Raw genomic sequence first — 26,917 nt, forward strand, 5'->3', positions numbered from 1 at the left:
TAGAAATCAAGTCTGAGCTTTAGTATCTTGGGCTAATCCTGGCTTGGTGCAGGGTGGCCTCGTGGAAGGGCAAATCCTGTGTTGACACAGTTCTTGGTTTGATTGCCAGCAATCCTGACTAGGCAAAGACCTCCATCCTGGCCTCATTCTGAGAAATAGGAAAGGGCATCTGGTGGGACTAGGGGTGGGAAGGGCTGAGGACAGGGCTATGGGGGGATCCAAGCTGTTTGGCAAGCAGACAAAGAGGTCCATCTTGACCACTGGATCCAAATGGCTTGGGCCACCCTGGCTACATCTGGACTCTGGCTGCAGTCGAGTCTCAGGGCTCAGCCTGTGCAGGCCTGGGGGTGGTTCTAGGAGACCTGGCTAACAACCTTGTCCTTGCATATGCAGTATCAGGTGGACCCTGGCCAGCTGATGACCCGGAGGCTGCAGGTCTCTGTGTGGCACCTAGGCACCCTTGCCCGGAGGGTGTTCCTCGGAGAAGTGATCCTTCCACTGGCCATGTGGGACTTTAAGGACAGTACGGCACAGAATGCCAGATGGTATCCTCTGCGGGCCAAGGTGTGTCTTTTTGTTACTTTTCTGTGGCTGTGATAAAACCCTTTGACCAGAAGAAAAGAGTTTGTTGTGTTTGATTCTACAGAGATAGTCAGTCCACCATGGTGGGGAGCCATGGCAGTAAACAGCAGGGGCATGAAGCCCGGAGATCACATCTCAAGGGCACACGGAAAGCAGAGCGGGCAAACTAGAAGTGGGCTGAGGGTCCACACTCTCATAGCGCACCCCAGGTGACACTCTTCGTCCTCAAACAAGGTTCCACGTTCCCAGTGTTCTGTAACCTCCCCAAACTGTACCACCGAGGACCAAGTGTTTAAATTCCTGAACCAGTGGAGTGACATTTTTTCCACTCAAACTACCATAGGGGCTGAGCATGCCCAGTCACCGTGAGCAACTCATGTTCTACCCTGCCCCCGCCCCATTGGCAGCATGAACCTGGCTAGGACATCCATGGGCACCCCACTCAGCCTCCTTTGGTGAATAGGCTAGCAGTAGAGTGCCAAGCTGAAGTCACCCTACCTGATGCCGGCCGAGAGTAGCATTATTGAACAGGGAGTGAATGTCCACAGGCCTGCCACGGAGCTCCGGCCATGGGACATTCAGGGACTGGGACTTGGTTCCTAGACCTTGAGGGTCCCTGACCCAGTTGGTACCCTGTTGGATGCTTCTGTGAAGGTGGCAGCTGGCCCATGCAGGCTTCCAGGAGTGTGGGAGCCCTGAGGGCAGCTTCTCTCTTCTGATAGTGTCAGGCATGCATTTCCCTCCCAGTAGACTTCCTCACAACTGAGATGGAAGATCCATCAGACTCAGAATCATCCCCTCTCTGGGCTTTTCATCCACTTTTTGACAAAATCACTCATGACCAGAGAAGCCATTTCTGTAGATCGAATGGTGTCTCTACAGGGGCTAGACATCCACGGCCTACAGAGTTCTATCGCCTATGACTTCAGACACAAGTCTTCAGTGCTTTCTGCCCTCAGTGCCCGAAGGGGACATTGGCATGGAAGGGTAGCTCCAGTCTTTCTGAGAGTGAGCTGGTAAATGGGGTTTTGATTGTCCTCAAGCCAATGTTGTCCAGGCCTCCTGGAGGCTTGCTGTTCCCGGTGGCTTCTGACGTTCTGAAGGGGTAAATTGGTCCTCCCTTGCTGAGGGGTGAGGGTGGCAGGGGTGGCAGTATAGGCAGTATAGGTGGCAGTATAGGCAGTATTGGTAGTCTACAAGTGTACCCACCCCACCCCTAGGCCTTGAGAGGGTCTGTGGGGGTTGGGGCATTTATGGACGGAGTTGGGTGGCTCTGAGGTACCATGGGAGGGGTCCCGCTTCTGACCTCCGCCTCTCGCCCATAGGCTGAGAAATACGAAGAGAATATTCCTCAGAATAATGGAGAACTTGCTGTTCGAGCCAAATTGGTCCTTCCCGCAGGGCCAAGAAAGCCCCAGGAGGCCCAAGAAGGTTGGTGACCTAAAGCCCCATGAACGTCTGTCTGTGTCACTGTCCCCAAAGCCTGGAGGGCAGAGAGTTTGAGTTAGGCAAACGATTTCCCACAGCTCCACTGATCCTTCACACTGGAGCTCGTGACTCAAGGGAGCATAGGTGAGCAGAAGGACAAGGCCTTCAGTGCACACCTCATCCTCTCTAAGGTGTAGACTGCCAGTCTCTGGTGGCCCTGTAGATAAAAGCAGGCATCCAGGGGTCAGCTTGGCTCTTTGGGAACCAAGAGGGCTTCTGGGGCACTAGGAGCTGGAGGCTCAGCGAGATGGGGATGGAGTGGGTCAAGGGCATAGCTTCCGGTATTTAACTTAGATAATGCAAGGTCTGCACGTGCTATGAGAGTAGAGAAGGATGCAGAGAGCTCAGAATGACAAGGGCAGTGCGGTGACCTTGGCAGGAGTAGGACATTCTGATCCAACCTCCCAGGGTCAGGAACACAACAGAACAGCAGTTTATTGCTCCTTTCTCAAACCCAAGCTACAGTCAGCTTGCACACCCCCTACCCCCTGAGACCCTTCACCCCTGCCTTCCCCAAGTTCTCTGTGTCATGGCACTGTCCTGGCATTTTTACATATGTTTCCCTTCTGTCTGCATGCTGTGGACTAAAGGCAGTGTGTGGGCAAAGCCGGTGGAGCTGTGGGAGTAGTGCCTCTTCTGCAAGCCTGGAGGCTACGGCTTCTCAGGGGGCTACCGTCTTCTGGGTGTTGATGCTGCACACGCACACATAAATCGGCTTAACCCCAGTTCTGGCTTTCCTTCCCGAACAGGTCAGCTAGCGCTTAATGGTCAACTGTGTCTGGTTGTGTTGGGAGCCAAGAATTTACCGGTGAGGTCAGATGGCACCTTAAACTCATTTGTTAAGGGGTAGGTATCAGATGTGTTGGTGAGTATGTATTGAACATGGCCCCAAAGCTGAAAAGGATAGGCCACTGAAAAGGATAGGCCATTTGGATTCATCTTATTTTAGCTTTCCTATGAAAATCTAAAAGAGGGTGGGTGAGAAGGCCCCCAGGGTGAAAGCACTCGCCCAGCCTGATGGAGTCCAGTCCTCTGGAACCAACCACACAGCGGAGGGAACCAACTCCTGCTAGTTATGCTGTGACCAACATGCTCACTAGTTCTTATTGCTACACGCACAAAATAGATTATAAAACCTAAAGAGATTAAAAAGAAATGGAATGTAGCATGTTTTTAAGGACCACAACTTCCAAGAAATTGGTTTTGGTTATGAGGCTTGGCTAGGAATGACACACTTTGACCAGAAACCTAGACCTTATCACTTCTTGAAATATCAGCCATTGGTTTTGAAATCTGTTAACCATTTCCCTAGCTCGGCACCTCCTCTTGTACTAAGTACCATATGGTCACTCTTGGCTATTCTTAGTCACCACAAGCACACTTGTGTCCTCAAAAGAAAACACGAATAATCATAGAGGGGCAACCTCCCAGTCACTGAAGCATTGAAAAACTGTGTGTGCCCTGCGGCAAGTTTTTATTTTCTGAACGTATTTACCTGAGAATGGGGCACAATGAAGCCATGTATATACAGAGCCTTGGTCCCTAGGCATTCATTAGCTTTAATGGTGGCATGGCCATGAGGCGATCACACTGAGGACCATATGCCATAGAATTCCAACTCAGCCTAAATACCCAGCTTTAAAGGAAAATGGGAACTTTGTAGGGAGAAGGCACATGGACAGGCTTGGGGGTCTAACCTAGATCAGCATACAGAATGGGGGCTGGTGGGGAAGGAGGTTACACACTCAACTGTGGCTTCAGGGTTCCCATTTCCCTCTTCAGCTGTCTCACCCTGCCAAACCAACAAAAGCTGCGTGTGAAGTCCCCAGTCCTGAAGAAGCAGGCTTGTCCCCAGTGGAAACACTCCTTTGTGTTTAATGGTGTGAGCAGTTCTCAGCTGAGACAGTCCACCTTGGAGCTGACTGTCTGGGACCAGGCCATCTTTGGTATGAACGACCGTCTGCTCGGGGAAGCCAGGCTTGGTTCAAGTAAGTCTGTTCACTTTTTGTGGGTCTGTCTCTGAGGTTCAGTGAAAAACCACAGGTTTTATGCCCTTAGTGATTGCCTGACACGAATCCCTACTTCTGAAGTGGAAACAATTCAGCTGGCTTTGAAACTGCCCTGCCCTGCCCTGTCCTAATGGGAATCCCCAAGTCGAGGTCTAACTCTGCAAGAGAGTGATAATACAGCCAAGTATTTCAGCAATTTCAATCAGATTTGGCTCAGCTAAAGAAACAAAAGCTTCGGGGCCTCACAACAGGCAAGGGACAGTGTTTGCTTTTGTTCCTCGTGTCAATCATAAGAGGATTATTTTCGTAAGGAAAATATCTGAACCCAGACAAGCATACACCTGGAAGAGCATGATCAAGGGGAACGGACAAGGGCGCCATTCACTGTGGCTTACCAGGAGGTGGCTGACATTGTATGGCCAGTCTCCTACTGGGCGTGGGCAGGTTCAGCTCTCAGCAGGGCTCTCCTACACAGTGTAAGACCTCCCCGTTGCCTGCGCAGGTCTCCTCAATGACTGCCAGCTGAGAATTACTAAACAAGACTGGAGGGTGCATTCCTTGGAATGCAAATGTCTTCGAAGCAAATAAGTCCTCCCAGAAATCCCTTCCTTGAAAAAAACAGGACCCTCAGACCACCTCCAGTCTCAGAATTAACTTCTATGACTCACTGGGAAGAACTGAATGCCTGAGTCCACCTCCCTTTGCTTTAGAGCAGTGGCTCTCAACCTTCCTAACTGTGACCCTCTAATTCAGTTCCTCATGTTGTGGCAGCCCCCAACCGTATTTTATTGCCACTTCGTATCAGTAATTTTGCTGGTGTTATGAACTGTAATGTCTATGCATCTAAATCTGCCTTACAGTGGTCTCAGGCGGCCCCTGTGAGAAGGCCATTTGGCCCCCAAAGGGGGTCCTGACCCACAAGTTGGGAACCTTTGATTTAGAGCGTGGGACCCTAGGCTTTGGGGGTGATGCTGCCTGTGCAAGGGTGGGGTGTCTCTTAGGAAGTCTCCTCCTGGGTACTTGCTTCTTAAAAGCTAGGGAGCACAAAGTGGCAATCTCCCTCACCCCCCACCTACTCTCTCATTGCAGAGGGAGGTGCTGCGGGTTGTCCCGACTCAGGTTCACAGTCCAAGCTTCAGTGGCACAGAGTCCTCTCCAGCCCAAACCTGTGGACAGACATGACCCTCGTCCTGCACTGAGGTGAAGCCCAAGGCGACTGCGAACCCACAAAGGTCAACAGGAAGTGGGATCATGGCAGAATCAGACACACTGGATCACCAATAACTGACTACAGTAATGTGTGTCGTTAGGACACGGAACAATTACTGTTACCCAGGCAGTCGGGGAGGCTACTGTCAACAGATAGATGTGGAAATGTTCTGATCTCAATAAACGCTCAACACTGTCCTGTAACTCCCAGCATTTATTAACAACCACGTTTTTAGCTTTGTTATATGTTGTTTCAGAGGAAAATAGAAGTAGGTTGAATGCTGTGTGCTCCTCTCGGGTGGCAAACCTCCCAGTGCAGGGGAGCTGGGGAAGACCCCTCTCTGATTAGCATGCTTCCTGAATCCCGAGGACAAGTCTGAGAGACCCCCCACTCCCACCCCAACCCCCCCCATGCAATCAGACACAAGGCCTTGGAGAGCTTTTATTGTGTGTAAATCTGGTGCGGAGTCACCCGCACAGGACAGACATCACAACCAAGGAGGCTAGTCCGCGAAAGGAAGGAAGACAAACTGAAAACGGGAACAAGTTGCTCACAATAAAGAGGCCGGCGTCCCTTCAGGGCTGGAGTCTGGATGCTCTCGGTGTGTATTTTTTTTTTTTCAAATAAGAAACTGACAGGAAATGGAAGTGTGCATTTTACGTGCACAAAACCCACTAACATTTTTGTACAGTGGTGATTACTGCAGTCATCGGTTTCCCGACTGCCCCTGTGTCAGATCAAGTGTCTCGGTTACATGGTTCTTAATGTTGAATTCTTTTATTCTGTAAAAGGTAACAAAATATACAGAACAAAACTTTCCCTTTTTTAAAACTAATGTTACAAACCCATATTATCGCTTATATATAAATACTATCCTCTATAGCAGATCATTAGATATATAAGTCCAACAATGTATGCTAACAGATAAGCATGAGAATTTTGTATCGGAGAGTCCTGTACCGTACACTCTGAAGGACCCCTGGAGACTCTGCCAGCGGTCTGGAGGAAGGAGACTCTGTGGGGGCATGCTTTAGACTCAAATTTCAAAATCATTTTTACCCCTCAATACACAGAGATGGATCCTTCATAAAAATCAAGAACAAAATCGATTTGAGCTCATTGTAAAACTAGAGAAAAGTATGGCACCCGTGAGCCACAGTGCTGTCCCAGTGACAATGAATCTTGCTTCATGAGGGCCAGCCCTCCGAATCCCTGCTCCAAACAGGAAGTGATTCGGTAACTGTCATTAAATCTGACCTGTTTGGCACTATGTGATACAATTAGAAGGAACCAAGGAGGAGCCCACTGGGTCTCGGGGCAGAATGCAGGCCCCGTAACTGCTCTTTAAGGGACTGGAACACAGCAAGGGGGTGTCTAAACTTAAGAGAACTAAAGAGCCAAGTGTGACACCTGCCTGCAGTGAGGTGCCCTCTGCCCTTGGTCCCAGCCTGGCCTCTACATGGCCTCGAACTCGTCAATGCGTTGCTTGGTGTTGCCCTGCCTGATTTGCCGCAGCGTCTTATACTTGTCCCTGCCTTGCCGCATGTTCTCGTTGTGGATGATGTCATTGTGGGTCCTCTTGTTCTCATCCCGGGCCTGGGACAACTCATTGCTCAGGGTCTGAAACAGGAAGCAAGTTATCTGTTATTGGCCTGCTTGCCACGTGAGGTCAGGGTTTCACTCCTTGTGGACTGACTGGGATATGCGGGTATGTTAGGTTAGGGCAGGAGAAGGCACCAGGGGTGGGGCCCTGCATAATGTCTGCTGTCCCTGCCCACTCACCAGCAGCTGCCGCTGCACGCGCTCATTCTTCTCTGCCTCTGTGATCCGCTTCTCCTCGTTGCGGTCATCCAGGATGCCCTCACTGGAGAGCTCGGCACTGTAGCCCATAGGCTCTGCTCCCTCGTCCTGCAGTCCCTCCTGCACGTGGTAATTCACAGGCTCATACACTGGGGGCGGTGGGGGCGGTGGGGCCGTCATCACCAGGTGCAGCTCCTCTTTGGTCTTCACCAGGTCGTCCTGGGCTTCTTTAGCCTTTGGAGAGGAGAATGCTGGTCAAGTGAGGACCCTTACACATCCCATCATGGAACGGTCTGCCGGCCGGCTAGGAGCCCGGGGAATCCCGCCTCCCCTTGGCTCTTGGCTGGAGTGACAGCACATACACTGCAATCAGAAAACTCAAGATTCCGGACCCTGGACACTCGAGAGCACAACCATTTCTCTCTGCCTGTAATCCGGGTACATGCTCATCGGCTCTGTTCTCCAGCGACTGGAAGTGCTACCACTTGGAGTAGGTCTGCATGGATCTCGCTCTTAAGAGTGTCAGCCAGGGGCCCAGACCCAGCCTCATCCACCTGCACCCCTTTCTAGGTCAGCCTGACCCTTCTTTAACTAATGCTTTTACAATGAGCGCTTTCCCCCAATCCTAAGTTTTCTGCTTGCAGTGGGTTAGAAAACATGTAAGGTACGGATGGGAGACGTAGGCCCAGGGCACACCCAGAAGAGGGCCCTTAGAAGCAAAGGACACGTGGAACACCCAGACCTTCATCCTGGAGGTACAGGAACACAGGGAAGCCCAGCCTCTGAGAGGACTCAAGAGGCCAGCTACTACATACTGACACTGTAAAGAACACAAAGCAGAACACCACACTGGATGCTGCCCCTCAGGGAGCAGGCTCAAAGGCAAGTGAGCGTTCAGTGAGACATCTGGGAGTCCAGGCTGTCGCGCTAGTCGGGAAACCTCCAAAGTTCTCCAGTACACTCCAACTGTCATATCCTGCTTCAGGGTCTGTGACCCCATTGCAGGGGGTACCCAAGCAGTTAGAATCAAAACTAGTTCCCAATCAAGGGTGTTTGATCACGGCTGAAGAGCGTGGGACATGGGGATACAGACAGGGGAAGGAATGAGTGGGCCCTTTGTTCTGCTGCTAATCCAGTGCCTGCATGCTGCTCTACCTCGTGAACAGGGTCAAGGCCATTCCTTGGGGGATTTCTGTCTCATGAACAGAGAAGCCATCTGCAGAGGGTTGTTAAGAGGTTCCTGAAACTTGTGGTGTGGCCTGCACCCTCCTAAGACGTACCCCACGGCCATGCCTGGTTTCTGGGGTTCACTCACCCGGTGCTGCCACTCTTCTACCTCGTCCTCCTTGCGCCTCCGCGCCTCCTCCAGCAGTGCGATCTTGGCCGTGTACTCTGCCAGCTCTGCAGCCTGCAGGGGAGGGTAAAGGGGTGTCCAGAATCCTTCTGGCAGAGTCCATTGGTGAACAACATTTCCCCGTAACATTGGCCTTCCTGGTGATGAGCTGTGTCCCCGCCCTCTTCAGGGTCAGGGGACCCTCTGGGTACCTCCCCATGGCTCTGGGACCTCAAGCATCCACATCCACCTTCCTGAGGATTCAGACAGGTCCAGCACATGCTCGAGCACGCATGCACACACACACACACACACACACACACACACACACACACACAGATCTGTTTACAGCAAGCTTTGAAAGGCAGCTGTCACTTGGTGGATTCCCCAGGAGCAGCCCTCTCTATAATTCAGCATCTTGAAACCCAGGCAATCCCTACCAGCTGCTCCTGGCTCTTTATCTGATCCTGCGCCTGTCTCTCGAGTTCTTCCTTGGCCCGCAGGGCGGCCATGCGGTCGGCCTCCAGACGTTCAGCCTCCTCCTGGGCTCGCCTCCTCTCTTCCTCCAGTTGGAGGGCCTTCTCAATCTGCTCGGAGAGCTCTGCAGAGAAAATGGAGTCGGCGCTGCTCAGACTCCCAGGCAGGAAGTGAGCCTTAGAGTTCCCATCTCACCCCAAGTGAGAGACTGTGTGAAAGCCAACCTCACAGTCACAAAGTCCTGGACTGAGTCACTGGGCTGTGAGCAGGGACAGCTCGGGGCTCATTTCTGCTAAGATCATTTCCTCAGTGTGGCCAGAGACCCCGGAGGAGCAGCTGCTTAGATATCCTGGCTCCTGGGGCCAGGTCTGACCTCTCTGACCCCTGCTGCACCTCAATAATGACACCCTGGCTCTTCACCTGGGCACTGACTTGGGACACAGAAATGGCCTTGCTGGTATCTTTCATGCCCCAGTAGAGACAGCATCTCTCTTCTAATTCTAAAATGTCCTCAGAGGGCAGGGCTGCACCTATGACCCTGGGATGTATGGTAGAGGTGTCACAAGCTGGTTGTGACAGCTGTGTATGTGTTGAAGGGATGTGATATCTATCTCACTGAAGTTCAACATTCTTAGCAAGTGTGTGTGTGTGTGTGTGTGTGTGTGTGTGTAGGGGGGAATTACTGACAGGCACAGACAGACATTAATAAAGCACAGAACTGCTTTCTAGTCTCAAAGATGGCACTGCAATTGCTCTGTTCTGTCTTATGGGATTGTGTCAGAGACAGCACTCTTGAACAAGTTCCCTCTTGGCTGTGGGCCATGACTCTCTAGGGGAACCAACTCTGGAGTGACTGCGGGGGCGGGGGCGGGAGGCCAGGCAGCAGGAGCCCCGACCTTTCTCCGCCCTCTTGGTCTTCTGCTCGTAGTCCTGCAGCCGAAGCATCAGCTCCTCCTTCTCCCGGAGCATCTGCTCCTTTTCTCTCTCCACCGTCTCTCGCCTCTTCTTCTCGGTTTCCAACTGCTGTCTGGTATAGGGAAGAGGAAGAGGCACGGGGGAAGGGTGAGGCTCGGACCTGCAAACGCAGCTGCTGGTCCGCTACCACCAGCACAGGGATGCCATAGCCTGTGTCTGTGTCCCTGCTTGATCCCAACTGGGCTGCTGAGCAGACACTTGAGGATGCAGCTGTCCAGGCCCGCGGTCCCTGCTGGCACTGTGTCCTGGCCACTCACCGCTCTAGCTGCTTCTGGTGCTTCTCCTCCCGAGCCTGGGCCTTCATCTGCTGCACCTCGATGGTGTCGGGCTTCCTGCGGCGCATGTACAGCTCATGGTTCCCCATGCAGAGCTGCAGGATCCGCTTGTTAATTCTCAGGCGCGGGGCGTAGAACACAAAGTCCTACAAAACAGAACAGAGCGGCCTTGGCTTCGGCTCCCTCGACGACCTTCTTTCCTAAGACGGCACTTCATAAGAGTTTCTCAACCTTCTTTAAAAGGCCAAAGGCCATGGGGGGGGGGGGCACACACACACACACTCCCTGTATATAGAATATACGCTCAGTGGGTCAAGTGGGAGGGGGCCCTGGGTATGTACATGTGTGTACACCGCTTGTATATTCGTGGTTTATGTGTGGTGTGCCTAGCATGGGTGTGCACACGCTAAATCTCAGCCTAGAGAGGCCCCTCTTGCACTGAGAGAGCTGGTTATCGCTGGCTCCATGTTTTGGTATCTGCTTCTCCAGCTCCTCATCCTGTCACCACCCGTCATTTCCTGTTCCTTCCTGTATGCTACACCTTAACTTCTGAGCTTCCCGTCCCCTCTCACGCTGCCACAGACTGCCCTGACCTCCATCCACTGCTCTGGATTCCTGAGCCAGGGATGCACCACAGCCTTACAGTGCTACTCCTACCAACCATGTTGACCAGCCCTGAGCTCGATTCCACACACACCCTCAAGCATCCTGCGCTCCATCACTGAGCCTCAGGGTCACCGAACAAGGGCAACAGTATAATGGGAATGTCACAAGACTAAATTGGAAAATATTCCCAAGGGGCTTGGGACAGTGTGTTAACAGTACCTGGGACAGTAAACCCTGGCTGCCACACACAGGCGCTACTTGGGCCAGCTGTCTACGTGCTCACAACGAAGGCAGTTTCTTTCTCAAAGAGGAGGGCAGAGAATGGTATTTGGAAGCTCTGTCACCAGTACATACAGGTTTAGGACCATGATGACAGACAATCTTGACTCCTAACTTCTTGCTCCTTCTACGATTAGCTTAGGTTACAGAGGGGAGTCATGGTCTATTTGCAAATGCCTCCTGGTTTTTCTCCAGCCATCTGGAGGGAAGATGAAGTTAATGTGGCAGGTGCTCCTCCCAACCGCTGAGTAACACACACCCCAAAACGGTGGTGGTTTAGTTTTCCGGTCTCCACGAGGCCTCCTGGAACCCCTAACTTCCTGGGTGGGGCTCCCCTCTGGTTTCACAGACTGGTTATTAAGTCATTGGGTTTCTCAGGGAGGAGTCCACAGCGCTAGGAGAACCAGGAATTTTTATTGCCTACCTATCTCTTATTACACAGGAAGGAACAACCTCATTTCATGGCTTCAAAGGCACACGGCCCCAAAATGTCCCACTGAGACTCACAAGTACGCACAAACTCCCCTTTAGAAAAAAAACAGTCACAGCGACTCGAGTCAGAACTACAGGTTAACATGAGGTTCCCCAACCCTGCCTACAAGAAACTTTTAGAAAACACTCCAGAGTCAGCCGTCAGCAGCGGGGTGGGTGAGGGGAAGGAATTTCTCCTATGCCTTTGAAAGAAGCCAGTTATGACTCCAAGTTAGAGTTGTGAGTTCAAGTCCTCAGAGAGCATTTTAATGCGAAAGAGAGACAAGGGGAGGCTTTCTTAGTGGACAGACAGCCCGTGTCCTAAAAACAAGTATCAGACAGAAGAGCAAGGGAAAGAGGACCCCGAGGAACCCCAAATCCTGATGGGCACACTCCCAGGAAGCTCCCACAAGGCCAAAGTCCAATTCCAAGACCATCATGGGTCTGTCGGAGGGGCTCCTGAGAAGGCTGCCCAGAACCAACAGCTAGACAGAGTCCGGAAATCTTCTAACAGTTCAAAAGCCACGGAGAGCTCTCCGCCTTCCCCTGAGGGCTAAGGGAATGGTAGGGCCTATTGTTCTGAAGGGAGAGGGGGCTGCCTGGACTAGCTGAAAGGGAAATGAGGTCGGAGAGCCCACCTAAAAGTCAGAACGAGGGCCCAGACTGCCGTGAGTGGGCAGGGAAGACAATGCCTCCTGCCTTGCCCTCTGGAGAAGTTTTATACATTCCCAGGGCTCCCTTCCGGAGGCTGCAACAAGAAAGAAACCCTACACCCTCTTACCTCCAGGGTTTCTGCTGTCTTTTATATTATAGTCTAACCTTAAAAATGTGGTTTGCTTATGTCCAAAGTAAAATACTGGGATTAGGCATGGCCACTCCTCAGCCCTGGGGAAGGATGGAGTGTCACCGCCTCCTTGTCACCCCTCAGCTCCCGAACTAATGCTGCCTCTGCGTTTGTGCCTACATTGAGAGGCCCGGCTACCCTCCTCTCCTCCCCTCAGCGTCACTTTTCGTCTGAGGGTGTTGCTAGATCCACCCTGAGAATCCTCCTCTTTGCCTGGTCTCATCGCTTTTCCCACCGCAATGCAGAACTGCGACTGTCTGTGGCCACAGGTCAGTCCTGGAACACCGGGCTCCTGGGGTGCATGGGCGATGTGTGTGTGCCGCAGGCTCCTGGGGTGCATGGGCGATGTGTGTGTGTGTGCCGCAGGCTCCTGGGGTGCATGGGCGATGTGTGTGTGTGTGTGCCGCAGGCTCCTGGGGTGCATGGGCGATGTGTGTGTGCCGCAGGCTCCTGGGGTGCATGGGCGATGTGTGTGCGTGTGCCGCAGGCTCCTGGGGTGCATGGGCGATGTGTGTGTGCCGCAGGCTCCTGGGGTGCATGGGCGATGTGTGTGTGTGTGCCGGAGATGGGGTGTATCAGTGTCTTCCTCTGTTGCTTTCTACCTTATTTTTTTGAGGCAGGGTGTCTCCTCGAGCCTGGAGCTCAGAAATCCAGCTGGACTGGCTGGCTAATGAGCCCCACAGATGAGCCTCATACCCCTTTCACTTTCCCTCAGCACTGGGGTCACACATGCCCCCCAACTGCACCTGTTTCCGGAACTGCTGGCATCCAGCCTCAGGGCAAGCACTTGACTGACTGAACCATCTTCCTGGCAGCCATTTCTCTAAGGGAAGCTTCCCACAGGGCTGCCTGATAGAGACCACGTGTGCACTAATTCAACCAGATCAGCCACGATTGCGTCTGCAGTCTTTGGCTTTCCAAAGAAATTTAAAATATATGCCAACATACATGTATGCATTCTTCACCAATCTAGCCTCAAAGGCCACTTCTTCTGTAAGCTGAATTTAAAAAAAGAAAGAAGCAATCTCCACACGGAGCAGAAAGCAATCTCCCCAGACTTACTTCAGAACTGCCTCTCTAGCTGTGCCACCTCACTGCCCACAGAACATGGGTTTGTTGTGACCCTCTGCTGGTGGGACTGCATATTAATGGGAGTCGTTACCATGGAGCCTGAGTCTGTATTAAACAGCTTAATTTTAAAGAACTGTGTGAGTGGAGAGGGAGTCACGGGTTTACAAACAGCAGGAGACATTTCAATAAAGAAAATACTTTCACAAGCCAAGCGGAGACCTGCTGACTTTACAGTTCCGACAGACAGCCCGGCCCACTTGCGGGGAAGTGACGGTTGGTTGGTAACACTGAGTGCTCCAAGTGTGTTTACCATTTCCAAGGGGTTCTCAGCCCTAAGAGGCTTAGCAGGCATCGTGGTGTGGACACAGTCCGTGCTGGTCTCTCTAGGCTTACCACTGTAACTAGGGAACAAGAAGACTCGGGGACCCAAAGTCTTTCCCAATCTATAACTGTGGTACAAGCCAGAGGAAGCTCTTTAAAAATTATACTTAAAAAAACAAAACCAAGAAAAGAGAGTTCTGGCTATTTCTACCCTGCTAGAGTTGTGTCTGTCTGTCTTCAGTATTCTGGCCCAACATCAACTAAAAGTTTAAATGCTGACAGAAGAAAACCCAGATAAAGTTTCACAGTACATTGGTCCTTTCAGCTTACTTCACACTCTGCTGCCCACATGGGCAGAGTACATGCCTGAGTGAAGATCATGAGATAGGCCAGGGTGACCACAGGACAAAGGTGGGCTGCCCATCGTAGACAGGAAGCAAGAGGTAGAGGGGAACCTCTGGGGACCCACCATGCTCTGAAACACTTTGAACAGTTAACTCCTAAACCCAAGGCAGTACAGACAGCCAAATTTTGGTCCTTTGGATTTGAAGGTCTCATTGTCTATCATCCAGCCAGCTACCGATGAGACACTGGCATAAGCTCCACCCACAGGCTGGTTTCAGGGGTGGGCTGGCTACCCACACGAGCATTAGGCAAGCCGGGTGTGCCACCGCAGAAGTGTGTCATTTGGGGAAGCACTTATTACCACTTGGTCAAGGTCAATGAGAACTGCCCTTTTCTCTGTATGAAGACTTAAAATTACATCATTGAGCTTTGGATGGACACATTTGGTCTCCATAGCAACCTCCCACAGCCGTGGTCAGTCACATGGAGTCTGAGCTCCCATTAAGGGGAAGCTAGAGGAACACCGTGTGCTCGGGACACTAGGAAGCCTCAGTTTTCTCCTGAAAACCCGGTTGGCTGGGAGACTGGAAGCGATGACCCGGTCTACGCTTGAACTTACAGGTGCCTTCTTGTCGATGGGCTTAATGACAAACTTCTTGTCGTTGAAAGAGATGTTCCTGATCTCACTCCAAGGGAAGCCGATCTTTGGGGTCAACCTGAGGTCATAAAAAGAAAAGCAGCAGTTGGTTAGATGTGAGTGTGTAACTCACATGTTCTTGGACGGGGAGACCTAAGCAAACCTCTTCATTTAAAATACAAAGCGAGTCCAGGAGACATAATTAATAAAATCACCATGTTTAAACAGTCTTTAACCCTCCCAGGTTCAACCAAATGGTGCAGCCAGGTTTTAGTTCTCAGCATCAGGCAGCTGTGCGGCATCACCCTGGGTCACCGACTCTTACGTCGGAAAGCTCTTTTGTCCTATTTGACCTTCTTCCCCCACATGCCTACCCTGCCCAGCTTCTCATGCGGCCAGAGCCCCCACTGCTGTTCTGGTCTGATTAATTCCCTGTCAGCCAGCCAGAGCTCTCTTCAGATATGTCAGCAGAGTCTACTCACAGCTCTAAAACTACACCTTCAACATAGTTCCAGGCTGCCAACACGTTTCCTTGTCTCCTGTCCCACAGGCCCCTCGGCTTCCCACTGTGACACAAGCCAGCTTAGTGTTAAGTACCATGTTACTTTTCGCTTTATAAAACCATGCCTTTTTTTCCATAAGGGCCTTCCTCACAGAGAAGCCACTGATCCATGAGGTGCACAGGGATGGGGCTGGATTCCACACCCCTGGCTCTCATTCTATCGAGGCACACACTCCCACCTGGCTGGATGCTGTCCGTGTCTCCAGCCTACTCTCCAGCACTTTACCAGAAGTAATAGCAATCCGGAAGTAAGGACAAACTCTCAAACCACAAGCTCTGCCATCAAAAGCTGTCCTGGGCTGAGGAGACGGCTCAGTGGGCAAGAGCCTTCTTGGCACAAGTGTGAAAAACCTGAGTTGAGAGTTCAAATCCACAGAAGTCATATAAAAAGCATCGCTACCCAGCACTGCGGCTGTGGAGACAAGACTGCCGAGTCTCATCGGCCGCCAGATCAGCTCCAGGCTCAATGACAGACCCAGTCTCAAGGGAAGAAAGTGGAGCATGATCAAGCAGGGCAACTGATGGCCTCTGGATTCTGCACAGGCACATCTGCTCTACCACCCACACACTGTCATATACACACACCTAAACTAAAAAACAATAATAAAAAAAGAAACAACAACAACAAAACAAACCTTGTCATTTCCTATGGGTTCTACTTCAAGCGGATAACAGCTAGGCTGGAGTCTGGGGGTGGGATTCAGTGGCTAAAGACACATTGGGGCAGGGTGGCTCTTGCTTTGGAAGTAAAAGCTGGGTCAGAAACACAAGGCAGCCTCCGAAGACCACAAGAGGGCTTTTAAGCATGGCAGGGCTTCGTGGGCACGGCAGTGGCGACCCAACTTAATCCACCGCTCGCGGCACTCAGATGCGGTGTGTTCTCTCACCTCACCATCCCCGTGGGATTCAGAACTTTCAGCAGTATGGCTTTGTCGACAGGTCTAAGCACACTTGAAATATAGCTACGGACTGACCCGGTCACCATTTCTATCTTTGTCCCCCTCACAGGGAAGAGCCAAAGCATAGTGATGCCAGGCAGCTACTTTTAGGGCACATGCCCCAGACGCCAAGAGCTGATTTCAGAAGAACTAGGAACCAGGAAAGAGCTACTCAACCCACAGCCACATGGCTGGCTGCCAGGTCAACATCTCTAACTCCTAAAACCAAGGAGCCCAGGCTCTGTCCTGCAGCATCTGTCTATACAGGTCTCGCTAGGTCTGACCTAGAAAAGCCGGGTGTCCAACCTCAGCAGGCATCTGTTTTCCAAAGGCTGGGTCCAACACGGCCCTTGCAACTTTGAAAGCTCAATCTGTAGCCACTCATAAGCTAACTGTAGTATCAGAACGCCGGGGCCAGGGAGCTGTGACTCGCTTCTGAGTGAGGTCAGAACGCCGGGGCTAGGGAGCTGTGACTCGCTTCTGAGTGAGGTCAGAACGCCGGGGCCAGGGAGCTGTGACTCGCTTCTGAGTGAGGGAACTTCCTTTGATTCTTAGCCAGTTGGAAAATGAAAGCCTGCAGGGATTCTCTTTTCCTCTCCCTGTCTAAAAAGAGATCACACACGTGACATAAGCGGGATCCACCCAGAAGACTGACTGGCACAGGACTGATAGTGTCACTGCCCCAAATGTGTCACCTACTTAGAAGGTGGGGAGAAGAGCTGGACATATCAGTGCGTGTCTAGAATCCCCGCACTTGGGAAGCTGAGTTAGGAGAGTGGTGAGTTCTAGGGTAACCTAGGCCACTTGTAAGCCCTCGAATTAGAGGAGAGCAGCAGGAGGAGGAAGAAGAAGAAGCGGAAGAGAAGGAGGCTGATGATGGAGAGGTGGGACTCACCACCAAGAGGAACCAGGGCTATGTGGAGATGGCTGGTTGCTGGGTGTGCACAGACTAGGACTGAGGCGTCTTGAGATGTAAGAGAGTTAAGGTCGGCCTCTGCACAATGGGGTTATATGTAAGCAACACAGATACCAGGCCAAGGTCCCTACAAGCTGAACCTCAAACAACCTCAGTAGCAAAATGAGCAGCATCGCTCACAAATACCCATGAGTCCGCGCTAATCCTGAGGTCTGAGGAAAGAGAGAGAAACTGGCCCCTTCTAGTTAATGTGTTTGTGACTGCCCCCGGATTGCCATTTCTTTTTTTTTTTTTAAAGATTTATTTATTTTATGTATATGAGTACACTGTAGCTGTCTTCAGGCACACCAGAAGAGGGCATCAGATCTCATTACAGATGATTGTGAGCCACTATGTGGTTTCTGGGAACTGAACTCAGGACCTCTGGAAGAGCAGTCAGTGCTCTTAACCACTGCGCATGCCTTTAATCCCAGCACTTGGGAGGCAGAGGCAGGCGGATTTCTGAGTTCGAGGCCAGCCTGGTCTACAGAGTGAGTTCCAGGACAGCCAGGGCTACACAGAGAAACCTTGTCTCGAAAACAACCAAAAAAAAAAAAAAAAAAAGTAATAATTCTATTAAAAGTTCCATCCACGGACATTAGCGCCAATAGCTGGAAATGTCAGTAAATCCAGTTCGTAGACTCTCCCTACAGTACACTTACCAACTACAATGTGAGGGGCAGACACGGTAGTGGCTGGACCGTCCCACCAACAACAGCACATGCTTCATGGGGGCCCTGAGGCACTCACCCACTGTGCAAAACTCAAATATGACAGTGTGGGAAATGCAAGCCTAAGTCTTTCTAAAAGTCAACAGAGAGCCCAAAATCACAAGGATGAGACCACTGCGGTGTTTCACTGGGACGAGTTCAGATGCCGCAACTCACGGCAAGGCACATCTCATCTGAGACACCGCCAGCTCTAGGCGGGGGAAGCATTGCATCTCAGTGACCGAGCTGATGGAGTGTCGTATCCAACCAGTCCACAAGGCTCCTCCAGGATGCTCGCTCTCAGAGACGTGAAGCCTGGAGCCAGGACTGCTGCCCACACTTCATGATGGAGTGACACAAGGGGCTGGTACGGGTGTGCTGGCACAGGCTAAGGGTCCAAGGCCAACCTCGTGTGCTAAGTTCATTTATTTTTGTGTCGGTTTTGGTATGGGAGTGTCGGGAGGGGTCATAATCCAGCCTGGCTGGACTTGTGTGCATGGCGCCAGTGGAGGGTGGGGGTGGGGGCACTATGTATGCCTATCTCCCCCTCTTCCTTCCAAGCCCAGGGTTAAAGAAAGGGGACAGACAACTGCTTTCAGTAAGTACCCAGGCTTTCAATGAACTGTGTGACATATAGCATGAAAAGGGGGTCCCCAGGAGACATGTCCCAGCCAGAGCCCATTTAATTTCAAAAAAGCCATGATAAGATATATCTGTTTGTTTGTGTATCGGATTACCCCTATTAACAATGTATCAAGAATATCCAATGCCCACCATTAGTTCTATTGGTGAAGGATGCAATTTAACACCCGGGCCCCTAGAGCTCTGGCCCCTCGGAGCCCAGAACACTCTCCTACAGCTACTGCAAACGGGAGGGAACTGTGCTGTTAACTGACTTAGTGTCCACTTAAATGCTTTTCCTCCGCAGACAGGGCGTGCCTTCTTTAGAGGGGATGGTGATGGGAGTGGAGCTGCCTCCTGCTGCCAGGAGAAAATAAGGAAGAATTGGGAGAACTGCAGTTGGCTGCTGACTGGAAGCCTGGAGGCAAGGGGCGGGCTCAGTAGAGCACAGTTCAAATTTTACTTGGAATAAAAAAGAAGAAAGAAAAGCAACATTTCTGCAGGCTGTGGTGGTTAGGGGCTGACATCAGCATGTTCTTGCCTATGGCTGTTTCTTACAGCTGGAAAAACCTGTTTGGATAGCCCTCGCCATGGCTTGTTACAAAATCTGGCTGTTCAAAAATGGAGTTTTGACAGAGGCAGCTTCCCACATGCACCCCCACAAGGCCCAGGGCCCGGTGCTCTCTTGACTTTCTGACTCCACAGGCAGCTCTTCCGCATGGTGATGGCTCACAGGCTCCAGGCTCCACTCCAGGCGTGGAGGAAGGCCTGCGGCCTGGCTCTGAGAGTTCCCTCAGACTCTCTATCAACACCGCATCACACAAGCAAGCAGCCAAGTTCCCCACAGTTTGCCTCTGGTTCCCCAAGGGTTAAGGGCTCCTGGGATGTTCTGTATGGGTTGTTTGTATTTTAGACAGGATCTCACCTTGCAGCCCTAGCTAGACTTGAACTCACAGAGCTCTATCTGCCTCGGCTTCCCGAGTGCGGGATTAAAGGTGTGCACCACCATGCCTGGCCTCACTAACTGGAGTCTTTATGTATATGTCCTTTACTAGGAACAGGGCCACTCTCCTAGATGGCTCCAGAGAGACCATGGGGACAGGGTGAGATCTGGGGAGCTGACAGGACATGAAGCAGAGCTGCACATCCTGACACACTTCACGGGACTCAGCTGCATTCCTGGGCTCTAGGCCTCCCTCTAGGTTTCCCAGATAAGACCTACTAACGGGGACATCGAGACCCTGGGACATTCTTGTCTCACGGCTCCTCAGCCAGAGCCCTTCTTCTATGCTGTGCTCAGGACCACCTCCCCTTTGCTGAAGTGGGATGATTTCCCTTGGTGGGAAGAAGGCATCTCAGGGACAAACATCATCAGCTGACAAGAGGCTCCCAGTGCCAGGCAGCTCTTTCGACTCTGTTCTCAGACCTTGCTTGACAGGCAACGTAATGGCTGTGAAGCAATCGGACACCTTCTGCAGTCTCAGGGGATTTAGCTAATTGTTCACACATGCAGACGGCTGCTTACAGAATCCTGGAGTGTCTGGTGGCATTATCAACGTTCCTGATTGGATTAGCACAAGCCTTGAGCCAGGAGTCCACCCTAGCTAGGCAAGAGCCTAGAACAGCCATAGAGGGGGAACGGCCTCTGGGAGCCACCAAGCTCTGCTTCACAGGGTCAGGGTCCTATAGTCCTGCACTCGGGGCCTTTCCTTGCCACAGGTCCCATGTCCTACAGAACAGATGTACAAGGTACATCTAACTAAGTAGCTAACTTCCAGGTCACCACTTAAGATGATGCTACCACACAGTCTAACACACACAGGACTGGCATGGCACTTCCTCTGTTTTCCAGGCCTGCTATTCCACAGCTTAAAAAAGAAAGGAAAAAAAAAATCAGCGATCAACTTCAACTCACTTGTCATCTTTCTCATAAATGTTAAGTCCAAGGGCATCGACTCCAAGCCAAAGGTCTGTTCCTTTCTTGTTTTTGATCTCGAAATAGTTGATCCCATACATTTCCAGGTCCTGGGCAATCTTCAGGTATTCTAGCATAGCACTGTCCCTAATGGGAAAGAAAGCACAGGTGTTATAGTTAGCAGCATTCACACCTGAACACACAAGTCTCTGCTTATTCTTGAAATGGAGGCCAGTCATGCAGAGTAGAGCGGGAGGCACGGCATACGGGATGGGCAGGCAGGGCCTGTGTTGTCCTGAGCCCTGTAAATTCATCGGCCCCGTGAGTTCAGGAAGAAGCTACTGATTTGCCCTGGTTTCTAAGGAGACAGGCTTTTCCCCTCTTTTTATTCTCTTGCTAGGGATAACTCAGATTTCCGCATTCACAGAACAATCAGGGTTCCCAAGAAAGAACTCACAAAGACTCCTGGCCCCTGTGGCACACAGTCCCCGAGTCCCTAACTACAAGGAAGTAGTGGGGGCTGTGTACAAGGCCAGAGGCAGGGACTGGGGTCTCCATTTGAGTATTCTAAAGCCCCATGCCTCTCCCTCAAGCTTTGCTGCTCTTCTCAACTGCAGCCCGTGCTTACATTATATATAGTGCATATTACACTAAGATAATGACTTTAATAATCAAGTTAGTTAGAGCTCCTCCACAAGAGACAGAAACCCGGATTCACTGGCAACCAGTGCTACCCTCGGCCAAATGAGTGCTGGCCACTGGACCTTCCACTGAAGGGTGGTTACTGCTAGCTAGCATTTGAGGCTTCAACTGAGTTGTTTCTTTCCCCGGGCAAGAACACCAGGCCTTGTTTAAAACACAAAACTGAAATCTCCCTCTCCCCAAGGCAAGCCCAGTCATCCATCTTGGACTTCACCAAGCATGAAGACCTAACACTGGCTGACCTGACTGGAAGAGCTACCTGCAGTCCCAGAGAAGGCACACTGAAAAGGCAGGCACTCACTTGAGCATCCCTCGGTGTTCCGCGTGCCACACCTGGATCCGGTCCTCCCACTGGTCCCTGCTGAGCTTGTGTTGGTCCATGACTCTGGACATTGGGAAGGAGAGATGCAGGACTGTTGTCACCTTCAAGGGCTGAGATGTGAGCCACGAAGCCACCTCCCACCCCTTCAATCCCTCACTGTTCTTTTGAATAGAACAATCACGGCTTTTTGTTTCTACTTTCCAATTTTCTTTCTTGAGCATAAACCTGAAGATTTAGCCTTTCAAAGAACATATTCCCGCTGGAAGTTGTGAAAAATTATTTTAAATAACCTTTTCTTCCAAAGGGGGTCTCTTTTTGCCACCTTTAGTAAGGACAGATTTTCCAGAGGTCAGGTTACTGTGTACCAGGCAGAGCTAAGCAGGCAAGTCAGAAAGGGACACGGTACCCTGGCTGGGTCACAATTCATCATCAGGGGAGCCTGCTGGCTGAGAACATTCCAAAGTGAGCACTTTGGAAAGTCCCAGCGTCCCAGCCTAAGGGAGCACTTCACCTTGACAGAATCACCTGCTCCCTCTCACATCTCCTGCTCGCTCCCTCCTCCTGAGACAGGGGCTTGTGCTCACCCAGGCCAGCCTCGGCTCACCTCTGGGGGATCAGCCGCTCCGAGCTGAGGTACCCAGACTTGTGCATTTCCTTGTTATAATCTCCGAACTTGGCCTGAACGGCATAGGAGCCCAGGAGCACGGCTGTCTCTGGGGGGCAGTAGATCTCGTCGCTGAGGATCCCGTCCTTGACTTGCAGGAAGAAGAGCTTCTGTGTGATGTCCTGGATGAGTTCCTCGGCCACGTCTTCGGGGTAGAACTTGGCCCGGAATTTAAACTGGACAGGGTTCTCCTTTCGGACCTCCTGTGCGGAGACCTGCCAGACGGGGGACGGTTCTCAGTGCCAACTTCAGGCCATTCCTGAGCACCAGTGACTCAGAGTTGTCATCCCATTATCACTGCTATCATGTGAGACACATGTTATCATGTGAGAATCCCAGGCTTGCTTCAAACTGCTGCATTATGGAGGATGGCCGTGAACTTCTGGCACTCCCTCCTCCACCTCCTGAGTCCCGGGATTATGGGCATGACCCACCATGCCTGGTTTATACGGGGCCCTGTGCGTGCTAGGTAAGCATCCTTCTAACTCAGCCACATTCCCTAGCCCTGAAACTCATCGCTGTAGGGTGTGAGGTGGTCAGTCAGTCCGACGCACTCACACTCTGCTGGAAACCGGCTGGCTTCACCCTCATTTCTTGTGACCACGCTATCAATCCCGGAGAACTCATTTGGAATGACCCCATGTCCTTCCCGCTATGACCTGCCCTGAAGCTGGTCTGGCCCTGGACCGTGAACTGACCCTGATCCTCCTTACAGAAAGTGAGGTAGAGAATGAAGCAGAGCCTGCCAAGGGTCTGAAGAAACTACACTTAGCTGATGACTCCCTTACTGCCGAGTGCAGTTACATAATCTTTGGAATTAGATAATTTACTGCAGACTCATACAAAGCAGTGGCAGGTTCTGACAATATGGTGTGTGATTCATGATTTCTAGATTAATCTCATGGAAAAAAAAACCCACTAAGGTCAACTAAAAGCGAAGCAGTTAGCCATTACCTGCCCCAACAGGGGAGCCAGGAAGAGGAGTGAAAATTAGCCGAGATCTAATCTAATCCACAGTCTCTCTTCCTGGAAGCGGGCAGCCTCTCTGTCTACAAAAATCTTTACACAAATAACAAGGAACAAAAAGACACGGGCATCATTGAAGCATTCCGGTTTCAATGTCCACAGAGCACACCAGCTCCCAATTAATAGCCTGTAAATAGTTAACCCTACTTACCTTTTTATCAAGTTTCAGCCAGGTAGGAAATCCTTTATTGTCTACATACTGGAGGCCGAAGTACCACACTTCCCGGAGGCCAATCGTCTTTACCACCTGTGTGAGAGAGGCCCACCGTGAGAAACACAGGCACCGGAACCAGCAGGAGGTTCCTCGTGTTCAGCAGTCCCCAGAGACTTCTTGGTACAAGGAACAGGCAGAGTCTCAACCCTAACCTGTGACTCACAGATGCTAGGTCAAAGCACAAATGACACAGTTTAGCCTCAAGCTGGCCAGACTCAGGCTTATCTGTACCTTATATAAATTCCCGCTCACATGCTCTTACTTCAGGCTGCAGGGCAGGCTGTGACCAGCACACAGAACCAACAGTCCACCTCACCAATGCCCAGGTACACCGCCCAGCATCAGGGTGCCCAGGTGGGGTTGGTTCCAGGGTTCTAAGAGTGTGACAGGCAGAGGGCACTTGGCCGTTCTCGTGTCAAGGACCTCCAGAAACATGCAATTCTCCTAGCTATGCTAAGATTGCAATCTAAGACCATAGCAAGGACACCATGAGGGAAGCTTCCTGTGTTCTGTTCTTAAAGATCTGCAATGGCAGTCCTCACGAGTTAAGGTCTTTAGGACGGAGAAGCAGTGACTGGTTGGTCATCTGCGTGGAGTCTCAGAAGCAGGGGACTGGCTCTGTGGGTTCCCAGCACCCATGTCAGGAGGCTCACAGAGCCTGCAACTCCACCTGCAGGGGACCTGACACCCTCACGCTGACACACGCAGGCATCTGCACAAGTGCACACACGTAATTTAAAAAAATAAAATAAAAAGAACTAAGTCCTAAATTTTAGATGTTACAATTTTAAATGCCATGTCAAGCAATATTAAACCTTTAGAAAAAGATTAATATTCTTTCTCACAGAGTTCCTGTGGTGTTTCTCTGCTTATTAACTGCCATGTGCCCTGTTCATCCCCTCTCTCTGCTCACCCCACAAAACAGGGGATACACCACCTCCAAGATGTTATCACAGTGCGGGGTGAAGGAAACGCAGCCTCTTCCTCTGTTCCCGGGCCTTGTGTAACCCATGCCCTTTGTGCCGAGAGCAGAAGGGACTCCGTGTCCACTCCTGCCGACTTCTTATCCGCAAGCCAGTCCTTATCAAGGTGGCATAAGGTGGCACAGGGAAGGCCTTCACACTCAGCAAGCAGGTGCTGGCTCTAATGCACTCTTTCCACCCATCCGCCCAGCTGCAGCCTCAGTCTAGTCCTGACCAGCTAGTAAGGACGCCTGTCCATTTGGCCCCCCTCTCCTCTGCTCTAGGCTTCCAGGGACCACTCAGAGTCTTCTGCATCTGTGTGGACGGACATGTCAGTCTGCGAGCCTGCTGTGCAGCCAAGGCCACCGCTGTCTGAGAAAAGCTGCCCCCACTGCCCTGACTTGCCACCCCCTCCTTACTGTTCCCAATGAATGGTCTTCAGTGTGTTTAAAGCTTGGGCTTCTCCACAGCCTTCCCTCAGTACATTCTGAAATCTTGCCATAGATCACAGGTCCTCCCCATAGGGGAATCCCACGCCTCCGTAAAGCCGTCCGTCCGTCCGTTCCCACTGCCTTCAAGGGCCTATGATTCATCTCTCAGCCTCACCCAAGGAGTGTCTCAGCAGCTTGGGGGCTGGCCCTTACCTCTGCCTCAGGAAGGGTCTGGGTGACTGGCTTCAGAAGTGTAAGGACGGGGATGTCAGGTTCAGTCAACCCCAAGCAGGAGCTGAAGTGCTGTCCCATCCCTCCTGTCCCCACAGAACATCCAATCCCAGCTCTTGCTCCATACGGTTCTCCAGCTGGAGCCAAGTGACGGGCTGCAGCCTGGACTGGGAGGGAAGAGGCCGCTGCAGAGATAGGAGCAAGCCACCTTGCTCTGTGACTATGGTCTCCTCTCTCCACTCACACTACAGGTTTCCCGCTCTGCTTTGGAAAGCAGGCAGATAGGGACTGTAGTGCTCAAGAGCCCACGCTGGGAGCCAGGACACTGCTCTGCCTCAGGCCCTGAACATGGTGCCACACAGGACTCGGGGACACAGCCTCTCCTGGGAACTTTTCCGAGGTGACCTTTAGATTTCATCCTTACTCCTGCCTCACCCCGCGAGCAGAGAATCGCTGAGATCTCACTAGAAGAGAACAACCTTCAAACCATGGTGACCGGCAGCCCAGGTCCGCGCCAAGCCCTGCAGAACAGGTCTGGGCATCCCTGGCACCCGACGCTCTGCTGCTGTAGAGCCACCTGGCACTACCCTGCCCTGACTCTCCAGAAGAGACTGGGTCAAGCATGGGCTGTACCACGCGTAACCTCCGAAGGTGCTGGAATTCCCTTCCCAGGATTCCCCAGCACCGGGGCTCCCATTTTCGGGTCGGGCCCTTGAAGGCAGAGTGCCACACCCGGAGGCAGTGGGGCCACTTGGGATGGCAAGCTCTCAGGTGAGGTGCTGTGTGATTCATGTCCGGCCTTGCGTGTATCCCCACACCCTCTCCTACGCTCTAGAACGAGCTCATTCATCTCTACCATTTACCTCAGGCTTCAGGAGGCATGCGGACACAGATGTGTCTGCTCTGTCAACTCCTGGAAAACCCTCACGGAGGGCCTCAGTGCCAAGGGTGAGCTCTGGCCAGGATTGCCCAGGCATCTTCAGCTCACCCTTGCTACTGTCTGGGCCCATTTACTCTACCAAGTTAGGCCGAGAACAAAAAGCCAAGAGTTTTCCTAGCCCTACCACAAGATGGGACGGAGAGGTGCCCAGGTCCCCATTTTATGCGATAGTCATGTAGTACATTCTGGAAAGGCTGCTTTAGAAAACCAGCGTACTACAGTGAACCTGCCTGCTGGAGCCGGCTACCTGATGTTTTGTTAAGAAACAGAATACGGGACATTCTGTGGCCTCACAAAAGCGAGTGGGACCACAGGGCTGATGTACTGAGAACCACTCCCCGTGTCAAATACGCTGTGCCGTGCCCTTGTCACGGTGCTTGCATTAGCAAAGCTGATCTGTCTGAACTGCAGAAGAGGATTCTAAATACAACAGTGGCGGCCAAGTCTGGTCTGTGGACTATCTGGTGGCCACAGGCTAAGTATTCGGTTCTCTTTGTTATGTTTTGTTTTGGAAGGTTGGGGAAATCCCTTTAAAAATTCGGTACCCTGTATAGTTTCCACTTGACAACATCAAGTTCACTCAATCCATGGATTTGTGGCCGCTTTCAGTAACAGAGGAAAGAATGAGCAATGCAGACGGCACAGACCACATGGTCTTCCGACCTGAAAGACTAACTGTGTGGCCCTCTGCAGAAAGGGTTTGTTGACTTGTGACACGCAGCTGCTAATGCTAGAAAAGTTTTCTAGTCCACTTTGGGAAGGGCTGAGCCATTTGACAAAATTGTATTGGGTAAGGAGTGGTGCTGTGAATAGCCCAGCATCAAGTGAATGCTATCAGCAAAGAATATTTACCAGAAAGATCTGACTTCACAGATCTGAAAGTTTCTGCTTTCTCAAAGGCCCTTGTAACAAAACACGGTAACTTGCTTAGAAGACCAAAGGATTGGTCCATTACAGACTCCTCCTAAGGGCTTGGTCAGTTCCCTTCCCAGAGTCAGACT

The 26,917-nt window shown here is 51.6% G+C and overlaps 2 protein-coding genes across 12 annotated transcripts in view; one reads left to right on the forward strand and one right to left on the reverse strand.

Annotated features, from left to right (window-relative positions):
* Positions 1-5,512, forward strand: part of Sytl3 (synaptotagmin-like 3) — a 79,938-nt gene extending 74,426 nt beyond the window's left edge. For 4 of the 11 annotated variants that reach the window (XM_030250160.1, XM_006523263.2, XM_006523261.4 and 1 more), the window contains 5 exons: positions 394-564; positions 1,908-2,013; positions 2,820-2,916; positions 3,853-4,058; positions 5,169-5,512. In XM_030250160.1, the coding sequence (XP_030106020.1) occupies positions 394-564; positions 1,908-2,013; positions 2,820-2,916; positions 3,853-4,058; positions 5,169-5,278 (690 nt within the window). In that variant the 3' untranslated portion in view covers positions 5,279-5,512. The other 7 variants (XM_011246181.3, NM_031395.3, XM_006523259.3 and 4 more) reach the window with 4 other exon arrangements.
* Positions 5,513-5,572: 60 nt separating this feature from the next.
* The window catches only part of Ezr (ezrin), a 44,650-nt gene continuing 23,305 nt past the window's right edge, over positions 5,573-26,917 (reverse strand). The window contains exons 3-13 of the mRNA NM_009510.2: positions 23,290-23,385; positions 22,053-22,327; positions 21,428-21,511; positions 20,425-20,571; positions 14,706-14,802; positions 10,132-10,295; positions 9,796-9,926; positions 8,863-9,023; positions 8,405-8,497; positions 7,072-7,323; positions 5,573-6,909 (exon numbers count right to left, since the gene is read on the reverse strand). Coding sequence (NP_033536.2) covers positions 6,745-6,909; positions 7,072-7,323; positions 8,405-8,497; positions 8,863-9,023; positions 9,796-9,926; positions 10,132-10,295; positions 14,706-14,802; positions 20,425-20,571; positions 21,428-21,511; positions 22,053-22,327; positions 23,290-23,385 — 1,665 coding nt within the window. The 3' untranslated portion in view covers positions 5,573-6,744. The remainder of the gene's footprint in view (positions 6,910-7,071; positions 7,324-8,404; positions 8,498-8,862; positions 9,024-9,795; positions 9,927-10,131; positions 10,296-14,705; positions 14,803-20,424; positions 20,572-21,427; positions 21,512-22,052; positions 22,328-23,289; positions 23,386-26,917) is intronic.

The sequence above is a fragment of the Mus musculus genome, chromosome 17 (genome assembly GCF_000001635.26).
Source record: "Mus musculus strain C57BL/6J chromosome 17, GRCm38.p6 C57BL/6J".
Taxonomy (NCBI): Eukaryota; Metazoa; Chordata; class Mammalia; order Rodentia; family Muridae; genus Mus; species Mus musculus.